We start from the raw sequence: 14372 nt of genomic DNA, 5'->3' as shown, positions 1-14372 counted from the left end.
ATATGGGCAATTTGATCTCTGGTTCCTCTGCCTTTTCTAAATCCAGCTTGAACATCTGGAAGTTCACAGTTCACGTACTGCTGAAGCCTGGCTTGGAGAATTTTGAGCATTACTTTGCTAGCGTGTGAGATGAGTGTAATTGTGTGGTAGTTTGAACATTCTTTGGAATTATCTTTCTTTGGGATTGGAATGAAAATTGATCTTTTCCAGTCCTGTGGCCACCGCTGAGTTTTCCAGATTTGCTGGCATGTTGAGTGCAGCACTTTCACAGCATCATCTTTTAGGATTTGGAATAGCTCAGCTGGAATTCCATCACCTCCACTAGTTTTGTTCATAGTGATGCTTCCTAAGGCCAACTTGACTTCACACACCAGGATGTCTGGCTGTAAGTGAATGATCACACCATTGTGGTTATCTGGGTCATGGAGACCTTTTTTATATAGTTCTTCTGTGTATTCTTGCCACCTCTTCTTAATATCTCTTGCTTCTGTTAGATCCATACCATTTCTGTCCTTTATTGTGTCCATCTTTGCATGAAATGTTCCCTTGGGATCTCTAATTTTCTTTAAGAGATCTCTAGTGTTTCCCATTCTATTATTTTCCTCTATTTCTTTGCATTGATCACTGAGAAAGGCTTTCTTATCTCTCCTTGCTATTCTTTGGAACTCTGCATTCAAATGGGTGTATCTTTCCTTTTCTCCTTTGCCTTTTGCTTCTCTTTTCACAGTTATTTGTAAGGCCTCCTCAGACAACTATTTTGCTTTTTTGCATTTCTTTTTCTTGAGAATGGTCTTGATCACTGCCTCCTGTACAATGTCATGAACCTCTGTCCATAGTTCTTCAGGCACTCTATCTGATCTAATCCCTTGAATCTATTTGTCACATCCACTATATAATCGTAAGGGATCTGATTTACATCATACCTGGTCTAGTAGTTTACTCTACTTTCTTCAATGTAAGTCTGAATTTTGCAAAAAGGAGTTCATGATCTGAGCCACAGTCAGCTCCCAGTCTTGTTTTTGCTGACTGTATAGAGCATGTACAGTTAGAGATGATCACTAATTATGATTATTACTATTTTAAAAACACTTTTACTGAGCATTCGCTATGTGTCAGGTACTGAGTTCTGTGGGAATCTCAGAGATAAAGTAAGTAGGGTTCCTCTTTTCTCCAAAAGTTCAGAATTCAGTGGAGATATAACTAGCGCTTAGGGGCCAGTGTGAAGAACGAGGGTAAGCCTGAGGTGCTGTGAAAGCCCAGAAAAGAGGAAGCTCAGTCTGGGGACGGAGGGAAGTGGCCCCACTGCTGGGTCTTAAAGATGGAATAGACTTTAACCCCAGGGAAGAATAGAATACAAGGCATCCTGACAAAAAGAATAGTGTAATCAAATGAGAGCTTGGCAGGCTTTTGGATCACCTGTGGTTTTAAGGTGGAGTGTGAGCGAAGGAATGGTGAAAGCTGTGGCCAGAGAGGTGAATTGTGGATAGATCTTAAGGGGTCTGAGTGTCAGGTTGAGAAATGTGGGTTCAGAAAATACCTCCATGGATGGATACAGGAGAAGGTGGGCCAGTAGACATGGAATGAGATGGGTGGGGGCAGAGGGACACAGGAGTGGATAGATGGGTGATTCGATGGATACAGATGGGGAAAGGCCTGTGCACACAACCAACAGGTCCATGGGAGTACGGGTGGAGATACCGGCGGACGGGTAGAGAATAAATGTGTGAATGGACGTTGATGCATGGATAGATGGGAGGAGGTATACGGGTAGATGGAGGCATGGGTGAATGTACAGAATGAATAGATGCCTGGATGGCTAGGTAAGGCCACAGGTAAATGATTCTATGGATAATTATTTGGAGATCCATTAGTGGATAAATAGGCACCTGGACAGAAAAAGAGACAGATGGATGAACACATGGAAAGAGAGATCTGGAAAGATGGATGGATGGATGGATGGGTGTAGGAACAGACAATGGATTAGAGGGGTGGAAGGATGGAAGGGTAAGGGGATGAGAAGTTGGGGCAGATTGATGACTGCATGGTGGACTCACATGTGGAGGGGTGGTCTCTGTGGATGCCCACTCCTGTCTTGGTTCTTCTTTCACTCTCAAGACCCGCCTACCTTCAAAGTCCACTCGTCCATCCCCATTGAGGTCCACGTCCCGGATAATCTCTTCTATGTCTCGATGTCCCACCTGATGACCCAGGAGTTTCCTCATGGCCTCTCGTAACTCACTGGTGCTTATCTCCCCATCACCATTGGTGTCAAACTAGAGAGGGCATGAAGGAGGGAAGAGTTGCTACAACAGAAAGTCTGTCAGAAGCAGATCCCAAGGTTGAACCCCTTCTTCAGCATCATTGTCCCCCCCAACCCTTTCCCCAGAGTGCCTCTCTGTCCAAGCTTCTTCCCCTGGGGTGGGATCCAGAGGTCCAGTTTCCTTTCAGGTTGGGAATTCTAACAAGTCCCCCTGCCCCGCCTGTCCACTGTCCACCACTTACCTCTCGGAAGGCATCTCGCAGTTCCTTTACTCCAATCATATCTGCCGTTTCCGCCAGGAGTTTAGGTCCCATTAGCTCTACAAAGTCATCAAAATCCACGTGGCCACCCACTGGGGACAGAGGAACAGGCTAGGTCATCCATCTAACTACCGCCCACCTCCAACCAGACAACCAGGGGAGCTTTCAGCCCTCCCTGACCTTCCCAGCGAGAGGCCCAGGGTAAAAGCAGAGGCCAAACGAGGACAGAGAAGTGACCATGGACAGGGGGGTTATCGCAAAAGAGCTCAGAGGAGTGGCCAGGGGCTAACTAAAGGAACAAGTCAGGAACTGGACAGGGGTACAGAGGGGAGAAAGAAACATGAGGTCACAGAGATAGGCAAAGAATTTCAGAGCAGGAGAGAGACAGAGACAAACACACAGAAAGACTGAGAGGGAAGCAGGAGTCGTGAGCGCCTGGCGCACTTGCCCCCCTCTCTCCCTCACTGTGCAAGTGGAACTCACCTTCCAACCAGCCTTCAGAGGGTGGAAATACAGGAGACCTGCCCCTGGGGCCTGCTCACAACACTTTCAGCCGGTGACTGAGCTTGGGGGATAAATACCCAGCCCGAGAGACAGCTCCACGTGGGCCTTCGACACCAGCACCCTGAGCTCGATCACCCACAGTGGCAGCTCCTCGAGTGCCTTCTGCCTTGGTGCCCTGTCTTCACCCTCCTGCCTCCCTACTCTCTATCGACTCTGTCCTGTCCCTACTAAGTAAACTGCACACTCAAACCCTTGTCTCCTGGTCTGCTCCTGGGAGAACCCAAAGGGAGACAGAGAAAAACACAATAATGATAGCGTCCTCTGTTCAAGTCTTACTGAGTGCCAGGTATTGATTATTGGGCTGTTTAGAATATTACAGCTCAACAGTGTCTAGGGACTTCTTTCCTGGTGGTCCAGTGGTTGGGAGTCCCACCGGCCAATCCAGGGGACATGATCCCTGGTCTGGGAAGGTCCCACCTGCCATGGGGCAGCTGAGCCCGTGCACCACAACTACTGAAGCTCGCGCTCTAGAGCCCATGCTCTGCAACAAGAGAAGCCACCGCAACGAGAAGCCCACACACCGCAACCAGAAAGTAGCCCCTGCTCAACGCACTACAGAGAGTCTGCACGTAGCAACAAAGACCCAACACAGCCAAGATAAATAAATAATTTTTTAAAAAATAAAACATGTCCCCTAAAGAGAAACAGGCTCACAGATACAGAAAACAAACCAGCAGTCACCAGTGAGAAAGGGGGGTTGGGGGAGGGGCAACATAGAGGCTGGGGATTAAGAGATGTCAACTACTCTGTGGCAAATAAAAAAGCCATAGGAGTATATTGTACACCACAGGGAATAGAGCCAATATTCTACAATAGCTTTAAATACAGTATAATCTATAAAAATTTGGAATCACTATGCTGTACACCTGAATGTAATACTGTAAATCAACCACACTTCAACTCAAAAAAAGAAATGCCCAGAATAGGCAAATCTGCTTAGTGCTTGCCCAGGGCTGGGGAGGGACTTGGGGGTGATGGCAGAGTGGTATAGGACTTCTTTGGTGGAGGGGGCATGAAAATATTTTAAAGTTGATTGGGGTGATGGTTGCACAACTCTGAATATACTAAAAGACACTGAATTCTATACTTTAATTTCCCAACCAGGGATCAAACCCATGCCCCCTGCAGTGAGAATAAGGAGTCCTAACCACTGGACCACCACAGAAGTCCCTGAAGGGAAGGCTTTAAGTGAGTCAACTGTACGATATATGAATATCTCGATAAAGCTGTTTCCCAAAAAAATGAATGAATAAATAAGCCAAGAAAAAACAATAAATAAATAAACATACCCCCAGTTAACTCCCCATTCCACCCCTCATTTTACAGGTGAAGAAACTGAGGCAGGCACAGGGAGGGTAAGTGGTTTGCCTGCAGGTCACAGAGCTAGGAAGAAGGGGGAGCTCAGAACTTGAACCCAGGCAGAGGACAGCAAGGGCGAGGCCAGGGAGGGAAGGGGGTGCCGGGCGGAGGGACTCACAGTTCATGTTGATCTGCTGAGACAGCTCGATGAGCTCCATCTCGGTGGGCATGTAGCCCATGGTGCGCATACAGTTACCCAGGTCCCGGCAGTTGATGTAGCCATCTTTGTCCTTGTCAAATTCTCTGAAGGCCTCCCTGAGCTCTGGGGAAGAGAAGGAAGGTGAACGTGGTGCGGGGGGAGGACCCGCAGAGCCTCCAGGGCAGAGGCGGCCCCGAGGGACCCATCGACTCATGCATTCCTCCAACGCCCGGCTCCCCAGAGGATGCCTGGCCCTGCACCAGACCCTGTTCACAGGAAGCCAAGACGTCTCTGCCCCTCTTCCCACCCACCTCCCTCCCCTCATCTTCCTGGATGGCTGAGCAACACCCTCCTCTAAGAGGCCAGGTCTCACCTTCAATCTCCTCTGGCCGCAGAGATCTGTCCTGAAACAAAAGAACATGTGCCATTAGCAGCCGGGAGGGGCCCGGAAGTCATCCAGTGCCCAGCTGAGGGCCATCCCAGTGGCAGCAGGCACTGGCTGGGAGGTGATGGGCAGCAGCGGAGGTGTGCCTGGACCATGTCCTGGAGGGGAAAAGTGCAGCCCCACTTGTCCAACACACATGGGAGAGGCCAGGGAGCCAGAAGCCCCTTCCACGGCCCAGAACCTCTGCACCCCTAACCCCTTATTCCAGACACAAGCATGTGGTCAAGGAACAGAGCTGATCTGGAGGCCAAAACCTGTAAATAAAATAGGGTTATTGGGAGGATTCCAACAGGCAGAAGAGGGCTCTACCCAATAAAACCAAAGGCTTCCCCAGTGGCTCAGTTGGTAAAGAACCCGCCTGCCAGTGCAGGGACACGAGACGCTGGTTCAATCCTTGGGTTGGGAAGATCCCCTGGAGAAGGAAATGGCAACCCACTCCAGTATTCTTGCCTGGAAAATTCTATAGTCAGAGGACCTTGAGGGCTACAGTCCATGGGGTCGCAAAGAGTCGGACATGATTGAGCATGCACACACACATGCCCAGTGAAACCAGGAAGAGTGGGGGAGAAGAGGGACTGAGGGGGCGCAATGGGAGAAGCAAGAGGCTGGGAGAGGGAGAGTGGGGTCCAGACAGGTGCACAAGAGGGAGGAAGAGAAGGAGCAGGAGTGGAGGCAGGATTAGGGCTGCGCCCTGCTTCCTGGGCACCGCCCCACCTTCTCCAGTTGGGCTCCCATCGCAGACCTTGCCCCGTCACAGGACACAGCATAGGACCCTGGGGGCTGCCAGTGCCTCTGGCGGCTGCCAGGGTCCAAAGTACACGTCTCCAGCCTCAAGCAGTGCCCAGGTCTCCTTGGGGAGTCAAGGAAGCCCCAGGGTGAGGCATCCGAACAGATGGCAGAGAAGTCTCCAAAGAGCGGGCCCGGAGGGAGCAGAGGGCAGGCTCCGGCTGGTGACATGCCAGCTGCCCCAGGCCTGCCCAGGAGAGAAACAGACTGGCATGAAATGGATGCGGTGCCCAGCTGGACATGCCTAGCAGGCTCCAAAACTGGTCCACAGTGCTCATCCTGCCCATATGTCATAGCTCCCTGCCCAAAGGGGCAGGGTGTGCCCGTCCTGAGGAAGCGCACACCAGGTGTGGGTAAACCATTCAGGGAAACAGACATGTGGGCGTGCCATAGCTGTGCACACAGGCTGTTCTAGCCCACTGGGCCAGGGCAGGTGAGAAGTTGCTGCCCACCTGCTCCAAACTGGCCCCAGGGCAAGGGATCCCAATGCCAGAAAACCCTGGAATCTTCTAGAAAGGGGCTGTTGAGCAACATTTTGCAGGACCACCAGCTGCACAGGAAGGACTCGGCTCTTGGAAGGGGCCATACATGGCAGGACCATGCTGAGAGTGTACATGAACTTGGCATGAGTAGTCTGCAGGCTCCCAGGTCCTGCCAGCAGCATTTCTAGCTGAAGCTGTCTGTCTCTGTGAGATGACTGAAAGGACTTCCACTTAAAAAGCCTGTCACCATGCACAGGGAGGGGTTGTCACTCTCTCTAACACCTACCCATTCCTACCTCTATCCCTACTAGCTGTTCTTAGTCAGACTGGGATCTTGAGTGACCACAAAAGGTGTTTTTCTCAATGCCTGGTACCCCCCATAAGTGAAAGCATCAGCGAGAATATGCATGTACACACACATGCAGGGTATGCTCACTAGGAGAGGCGGCAAGTCCCTTCCCACCCTGCAGCCTCTCACATCTCCAGGATCAGCTCTGCAGCCCCCTCTCTGCTTCTTGTAAACCCAGAACCAGGGTGCAGAAAAGCCAGTACCCCTTTGCCATGTGCCTGTGGCCAGAGCTGGTCCGGCTGAGTCCTGGTGGCTGGTCCCTGAATCACACGCTCCCCAGGGCAGAATGGCGGGGGATGTGGAACAGAGCCAGGGATGCTCACTGACATGACAGGGAAACCATGAACACCGATTCAGGGGGTCAGGTGGGAACAGAGCCCACCACGGCCCTCACTCCCCAACTTATGCAGTCGAGGGATGAGTTTGGCCTCTAAAGTCAGATGGACTCAAGGACAAAGCCCGGATCTGCTGCTTCCTAGATGTAGGACGTTGGACAGGTCATTTCCACTGTATGAGCCACAGATTCCTCATCTGTAAAATGGGTTAATACCAGAAACCACCTTACAGGGTCTTTGTTAGCATCTGTGAGGCAAGATACGTAAAGTGTTTAGCAGGTGGCATTCAATAAACCCCGGAGAAGGAAATGACAACTCACTCCAACATTCTTCCCTGGGAAATTCCATGGACAGAGGAGCCTGGTGGGCTACAGTCCATCAGGTCGCAAGAGTCGGACACAACTTAGCAACTCAACCACCACCATTCAATAAACCTACCGATGTTTGAATCTATAACATCATCAATACCCTCCTCTCTGTGACTGTTCAGATACGTACGAGAGGCCCTTCAAGGCAGTGGCCACGTGTGACAATTTAAATTGGAATTGGAATCAAAGAAAATTAATAATCTACTTCCTCAGTTGCACTAGCCACATTTCAAGAGCTAGTGGCTACTGTAGAGGGCCGTACTAATTAGGAAAATGTTTCTATCATCATAGAAAGTTCTAGTGGTTGGTGTCGTGTATTCAGTACTGTTGTTCAGAAGACAGGGGGCCCTTGAGGCAGGCTCCCTGAGTCTGAATCCTACCGCTAATGCCCACCAGCTGTTACTTTGAGCATGTTACACTCTCCAACTCAATTTCTTCATCTGCAGATGGGGAGGATAATAGTACCTACCTCCTGGGGTTGCTCTGAGGCTTAAGCACCAAAGCACTGAGCACAGTGCCTGGCACATATTAAGTGCTCAAAAAAAAAAAAAAAAAAAACCCAAACCCCAACTATAGCTTCTACTATTATTTTTTTGCTGGTGGATGTGGACTCACCAGGGCTCTGCAGCCATGAGTGGGAAACTCTGGGGGTCAGGTTCACAAGTTGAGGGTGTGAGGTGCGTCTGCCGGGGGATGCACACCACTGTGTACAGAGCCCCTCTTCTTCTCAGCACCTCCTTCCTCATGCCCCGTGAAGCCAAGTCGAACACGGCTCCACCGGGGCCAACTTACGTACAGGCTGCCTGTTCTCCGCGAAGCCCTTACGCAGGAAGATGCAGGCTGGGCCCAGCAGGTTGTGCATGACCGCGCAGTTCTGAGCCAGCATCAGGAGTGGTCCAGGGAGCTCGCCGCTGGCCGCCAGGCCCTCCTCGCTTGTCTGCACCACCGTGTAGCTGGTCTCCTCCTGGCGCATCTTCAGCCAGCACCAAGCAAATACAAAACAGAGGCAAGGTGTCACCTCTCTGGCCTAGCTGAGTCCTCCGGGCCCCAGCCTGGCTCCCAGTCCTAGAAGGGGCCCTTCTCAAGAGAAGACCTTGAGAGGCAAACACCAGGGTGCAAAGAGCCCTCAGGATGCACGGGGGGCAGGCGGCAAACTGGTCCGACAGACGGAGTCCCGGATCTTTGGCCAAAATAGATGCTCCAGGAAGAGCTGGGTGTGATACCCACTGTGTGGCACACCTGCAGACACACACACACACATACTCACACATGCATAGAAACACACCCTTGTGTGCAAACAGAAGCTCAGAGAGAGGAGCAGGCAGAGGGAGGCTTCTGTTCATTCAGGGAATAATGTCCTTTCCTAAGATACTCCCAACATCCCAGCACAATCCTCAGGGCTAAGCTCCCCAATGGACCTCTGATCCTACCCCTGCTGGAACCCACTGGAGGGTAGCGAGGACCATCAGAGCTGGCAGCAGAGCGTGACAGCTGGACACAGGGGCCATGGCAAACAGAAATAAAGCAGGCAGGTGTGAGAGGCGGGGCCTGGGGTAAGATGGATGCTCTGCATCCCCTCTGAAGGGACAGCATGACGTAACTCCAGCCTGGTTTTGCCAGACCTTCCGATTTAAAGCACTGGGTGGGGTAAACAAAGCACTTCTGTCGGTCAGCTTCCACCCAGCTTGTGGCCTCAAGACTAGACGCTGTCTCCCATCAGCAATCCTCCTCGTCCCTCCCTCCTTTGCTGGCTCCGTGCCTGGTCCAGAGACCTCTGGAGGCTGAGGCAGAGGCCCTCTGTACTGACCAAATATAGCCGTGCTCCCTGGCCCCGGCCAACCCATCCTCCTCCCTGATGGTTCCCATGCAGCTATAAAAAGTCAGCACTGCCCACAGACCGTCCCCTTAGGACAACAGCAGCGTCCAGACACAACATTCTCTCCTAGCCCAGCCTCCCCACCAGGATGCCCAGCGTCCCCCTAGGTCGGGGTGGTCTGCCTTCAGCCCCCAGCTCGCATGCCTCCACCCCCAGAGTAAGGAGCTGGAGCCAAACCTTCCAAGGAAAGAGCAGTGAAAACTTAGAGGGCTGCCTCTGTCCAGGGACCCCAGAGTTGCATGTCCCACACATCCATTCTGCTGCATCCTCTTCCTGTCAGTTTCCTCCAGCTCCAAGAAGGTCACACTCAGGAGAAGACGCTAAGACCCAAGGGGTAACCTGCCCTCCCAGGTGGACAAGCAGAGCAGTCTCCCACATCTCGCCCTGTCCTCATGCTCCTTCTCCTCAAAGCCCCACAGTGTGGGACTGCAGTCTAGACTCGTGTCCAACTTCTAAACTTCTTCCAGGCCTAGAGAGGAAGGAGCCATTTTCTGGTTCCTCTAAGGGCAAGCAGCCACACAGACCCAAGGTACGGGACCTCAGTGCAAGGCCCGAGTTCAGGGAGTGCAATAAGGGTCACCCTGGGTAGTCTTAGAACTTGAGGGGTGATCAGGGTCCATTCTGGTTTGATGACCAAAAGAGGTTCAGAGCCTCGGCCACTCTCACAGGCTACAGGGACCTGGCTAGAATGAGGGCAGGACCAGAGAGACCTTCTGGACAGAGGGAGCCAGGGAGTCAACTGTGGTTAAGCCCCAGTTATAATCTCAGAAGAGATTTTTGCAGAGAATCAGCCTTTTTGTTTCTGGCTCACTCTCACTCACTTGGCTCAGATGAGCACACCCAGGAGGAGGAGGCAGCAGGCCGCAGGGAACTCAGAGAGGAGATTGAGTATAACTGGCTTTGGACTCAGACAGTCTTGGGGACAAATTCTGGCTCTGCCACTTGCTCCTGTGTGACCTTGGGCAGGTCACTTCACCTCTCTGGGCTCTGGTTTCCTTCTCTGTCCAGCGGGGGATGATCAGGGCCACTCACAGGATTCTGTGAGAGGCAACTGAGCTGTTGCGCAGTGCCTAGAGCATGGCAAGAGCCGAATATGTGGAGTTGCCATGGTGATGACAATGATGATGACAATGATGATGACGACGATGATGATGATGCAACTTGAGAGATGCTGGGCGCCAGAAGGCATTTACTTCTGGCTACAGAAGAAGTGGGAGAATATTTGCCAATCAGGAAAGAAGTGAGGAGGACAGAGAAAAATTTGCTCCCACGAAGCAAGAACCAGCGATGGCTGGGGAATTTCCACTGAATCTCTTGATCTTAACCCAGTCTGGCACCCAGTTGCCCCGGAAGGCAGCTGTTCTTCCCTGGCCAGTGATGGTACCTGACAGCCCAGTTCTGCCCAGCTCAGAGCCTGGAGGAGGCCACCTCTCTCCATCACCAATTCCCAGTCACCACACAGGAAGCCAACTGGGCAGCAGCCTATGGGATGACAATGTTTCCTGGCACCAGGGGGACATGTCCTGAGTGTGGCAGGGCAACAGGAGGAACCAGCGGGCCTCCTGACCTAACAGCTTTCTAACAACACAAGCTAGCCAAGACTGTGCTCCCTCTCATCGAAGGTATTCACAGGAGGAGGAGATGAGTAAGGAAGCACTTGATGTGGTGGGAGAGGGCATTGCCCAGCAAGTGGGAATTTGGACTAAGATGATCTGTACGGTCAGGTTCACGAATCTATGAATAACATCTCTGACAGCAGGAGAAAAAGAGAGAGGCAAAATTAAAAACAAAACCCCGCCTCTAGATTCACACAGATCAGGGTTTACATCTCAGCCCTGCTTCCAGTCAGCGATGGCATCTCAGGAACACTCTTATCTTTGAGTCTCGTTCCTTTCCCTAGAAAATAGGCAAGAGAACCACTCGGTGGAAAAGAGCAAATGAGATAACAGATGTTGGAGATTTTGTAGATATTCAGGAAAAAGCAATGTTTACTATTATTTTTTTAATGAAATTGAATGTAATATCTACTATGATCTTGTGCCTTATTCCATGGACTCAAAACCTCTCCTATTTCCTTTTCCTCATCTCCCTTCTCAGAAAATTTATGATTATGATTGTGATGATATGATTTTATGATTGTGAATCATAAAATTATGATTCTAATGCTATTAACACCAGCTAACATATACTGAGTACTGCATCCCAGACAGTGATCCCAGCTCTTTCTTTAGGCCCCATAATCACCTTAGGAGGTAGATGTTAGTATTTCCACTTGATAGACCAGGGAACTGAGACCCAGCAGGGGTCAAATAACTTACCCAAGGTCACATGGCTAGAAAGAGGAGACCTAAGAAGTCTGAGTCATGGGTGGGGTAGGACAGAAGGACAGCTCTTGTTCTTTGAGTTCACCTCTTGAAGGTCTGGACAGAACTCAGGGAAAGGGCATTCGTCCGATGGTCCTCTAGACTAATTCAGATCCATTTCTACTTCTCTGCAACAGTGTGGAGGCCACGTCTGATGCAATGGACTCTCCTTTAAGATGACAGATGACTGGGGGTGGGGGGTGTGCACAGAAGAAACAGTCAACCCTCGGAAAGATCCAAGGAACAGCGAAGATTAAAAGGAATTTGATGTGAGCAGCTTAGCTAAATGAGGAAGAAGATGAGCAGAAAAGCCTGAAATGTCCTAAATTGAGAGGCTGTCAAACTAACAGAGGGGGTAGGAACGGGTTGGGGGTGGAGGAGCCATTAGCTAACCTGAGACCTTGGATAAGTCACTTAACCTGAGTGGCAATCAAGCTCCTTCTCTGCAAAATGAAAGAATTGGAGGAAACCATCCCTCATATTTCTTGTTCCTTTACGAAATATCTGTGGATTTCTTCTACGGCCTGACTACAGAGGGCCAGAAATACAGGCAGAGCCCACCTAAAGCAAGATCCTTCAGACGTAAGCCCAGGCTTGCAGGAAGATGTTTATTTGCTTTCCAAAAGGGATTCTTGCAAAAGGATATTATCCTGGTGTATAAGCAATGCATCCACTGCAGAACGCAATTGACAGACACCTTTGCTGTATACTCCATTTCTCGATGGAAACAACCCTGGGGCCCTGAGCCAGACTGGTCCTATTTGTGAGTCTCTGACCTGACTCAAGAATTCTCAAGGGTAGAAGGGGATGTCCAGCTTGTTTCCTCTCAGTAACAATGGGATCTACTTCAAAACCCACAACTCTGAAGACCTTAGAGACCACCAGAGAGGGTCAGAGTCCCTCAGAGGAGGTGAACGAACCCCTCCTCCACCGCTGGGAAAGAACCACCAGCAGCAGGGTCAAAGTCCAGCTTAACCCTCTTCTCATCCTGTGTATCCCGAGGCATTCTGTCCATGCACATCCTAAGGACCCTACATGGTTTCTTTCCTAAATCTTATGCAAATTCTCAATCACAGGCCCCCATGCATCTCTAAATCCCAACTTCAGCTCAGAGCCCCGGGACACAGACAACTGTGATAGGAAGGAATGCAGAGGCAGGAACAGGGAAGCGGCCCAAGACAGAACCACCCTCTCCGCCCCCAACCTCTGGGACAGGTGGCAGGATGCCCCAATCTCCCACCCCAGGTCTTAAGAACTCCAGAAACATACCTTCCTTGAGAGATTTCTCAGTGGAGACTTGACACAGTTGCCCATCCTAAGCTGAGGCAGCCCCTTTCAGGATCCCTGGGTCCATGAAGGAGGCTCCCGGAGGCTAAGAGACCTGAGTCCCGGTCCCTGCCAACCCCAGCCTCCCTCTGCCTGCGCCGTGCTTCCTCCAAGACCGGCTGAGCCCTCTCTCCTGCGCGCGTGCTCTCTTACTCGTCTGCCTGTTCCTGCTCCCTGATTTTTTTTTTTTTTTGGTGGATTGTGTGTGTGTTCGTGTGTGTGGGTTTAACTTTCTGGACACTTTCTTAAGGAGATGAAGGCAGGAGGGGAGAGTGCAGGCACAGAGAAAACCGCCTGAAGAGCTGATGGCAGAGGCCAGCCGAGCTGGAGAAGGCTGCGGGATCAGCTACATGAGATTACAGCCGAGTCCTCTCCCGGTTCACTCCCCTTCCCTCGGCCCCTCCCCTCCCGCTGTCAAATCTGCGGGGAGATTGCCTCGGGGAGGGGAGCCCAGAATGGCAGCTGCAGCTGGGAATTAGGCCAGCAGACCCAGAAGGGGAAGCAGGCTAGTTTGGGCCCCCAAATCCACGGGGCTTCGCAGCTCCCAACCTTGTGTGTGCAGTCTCTCTCTCTCTCTCTCTCTCTCTCTCTCACACACACACACACACACACACGCACCCAGGGACGAACAGGCATCTTAATCACCCCCGGCCATCGCAGCTAGATCGAGAGATGGCGGCTCCAGTCGAGGCCCTGGAGATCTTGTGACGACTCTCCATCACGCTCCATTTTTCACACTTGCCTCCTCACTGAAATGGGATGAGGCTTCGGGGCTGGAAGCACAGTTGAGCCAAAAGCAGCTCCTTCCGCTGGCTCCCTTCACCGTGTGCGGTCTTTCCGACCCAGGGGAAATCAAGAGCCGGCCCTGAGGGGGTCCTGACGGAGGCAGTGCTGGCCCAGCAGGCGTGAGCGAGCAAGGGCGACGAACCTTCTCCCAAACCCTCTGCCTGACCCTGATAGAGCATCTTTCATCGGCTTCCTCGGGGCGCAAAGCAGAGAGGCCGCCCTTTGCAAAGGGATCGTCACAGTCCCATGAATGGAACTTCTTAGGTAGCCGGCAAGTCCTCGTCCCTCCGGGTTCCAGCTTTGATGTGAATTCATCTCAAGCCTCAGATGTCACCATCGAGACCTACAGCCCGGAGCCAGATGACCCAGGAGAGTCTGTATCCACGTTTCCCTGCACCCCTGCTTTTCTCAGCAGGGGGCACCAGAGACAGGCTGGAACTTCAAGCTCCTTCCGGGCCCTGACGGAAAAACCCTTCCGCGCACTGCTCTGAGTTTCAGTCCGGAGAGGGTCCTTTCGCAGGAATTTTTTTTTTTTTTTTGGTCCAGTTTTGGGTGGCTGATCAGAGCTCCCGTTAGGGATAGATGGGTGGGGACGCTGACCAGAAGCTGCCACAGGCCAGCTCCCAGGAAACTGGGAAGGCAGGTCCCTGGGTGGCTCTTGACAACCGAGCAGT

At 51.7% G+C, this 14372-nt stretch overlaps 1 protein-coding gene across 1 annotated transcript in view; it reads right to left on the bottom strand.

The window, feature by feature from the left end:
• CABP1 (calcium binding protein 1) overlaps positions 1-13641 on the bottom strand; it is an 18336-nt gene extending 4695 nt beyond the window's left edge. Inside the window, exons 1-6 of the mRNA XM_010828632.1 lie at positions 13558-13641; positions 8144-8320; positions 4956-4986; positions 4562-4705; positions 2503-2612; positions 2126-2273 (exon numbers count right to left, since the gene is read on the bottom strand). Coding sequence (XP_010826934.1) covers positions 2126-2273; positions 2503-2612; positions 4562-4705; positions 4956-4986; positions 8144-8320 — 610 coding nt within the window. The 5' untranslated portion in view covers positions 13558-13641. The remainder of the gene's footprint in view (positions 1-2125; positions 2274-2502; positions 2613-4561; positions 4706-4955; positions 4987-8143; positions 8321-13557) is intronic.
• Between the last annotated feature and the right edge of the window lie 731 nt (positions 13642-14372).

This window comes from Bison bison, unplaced genomic scaffold (assembly GCF_000754665.1).
Source record: "Bison bison bison isolate TAMUID 2011002044 unplaced genomic scaffold, Bison_UMD1.0 scf7180017864495, whole genome shotgun sequence".
NCBI lineage: Eukaryota > Metazoa > Chordata > Mammalia > Artiodactyla > Bovidae > Bison > Bison bison.
Note: the sequence above shows the minus strand (reverse complement) of the source record. Positions and strands in the feature narration are given on the sequence as shown.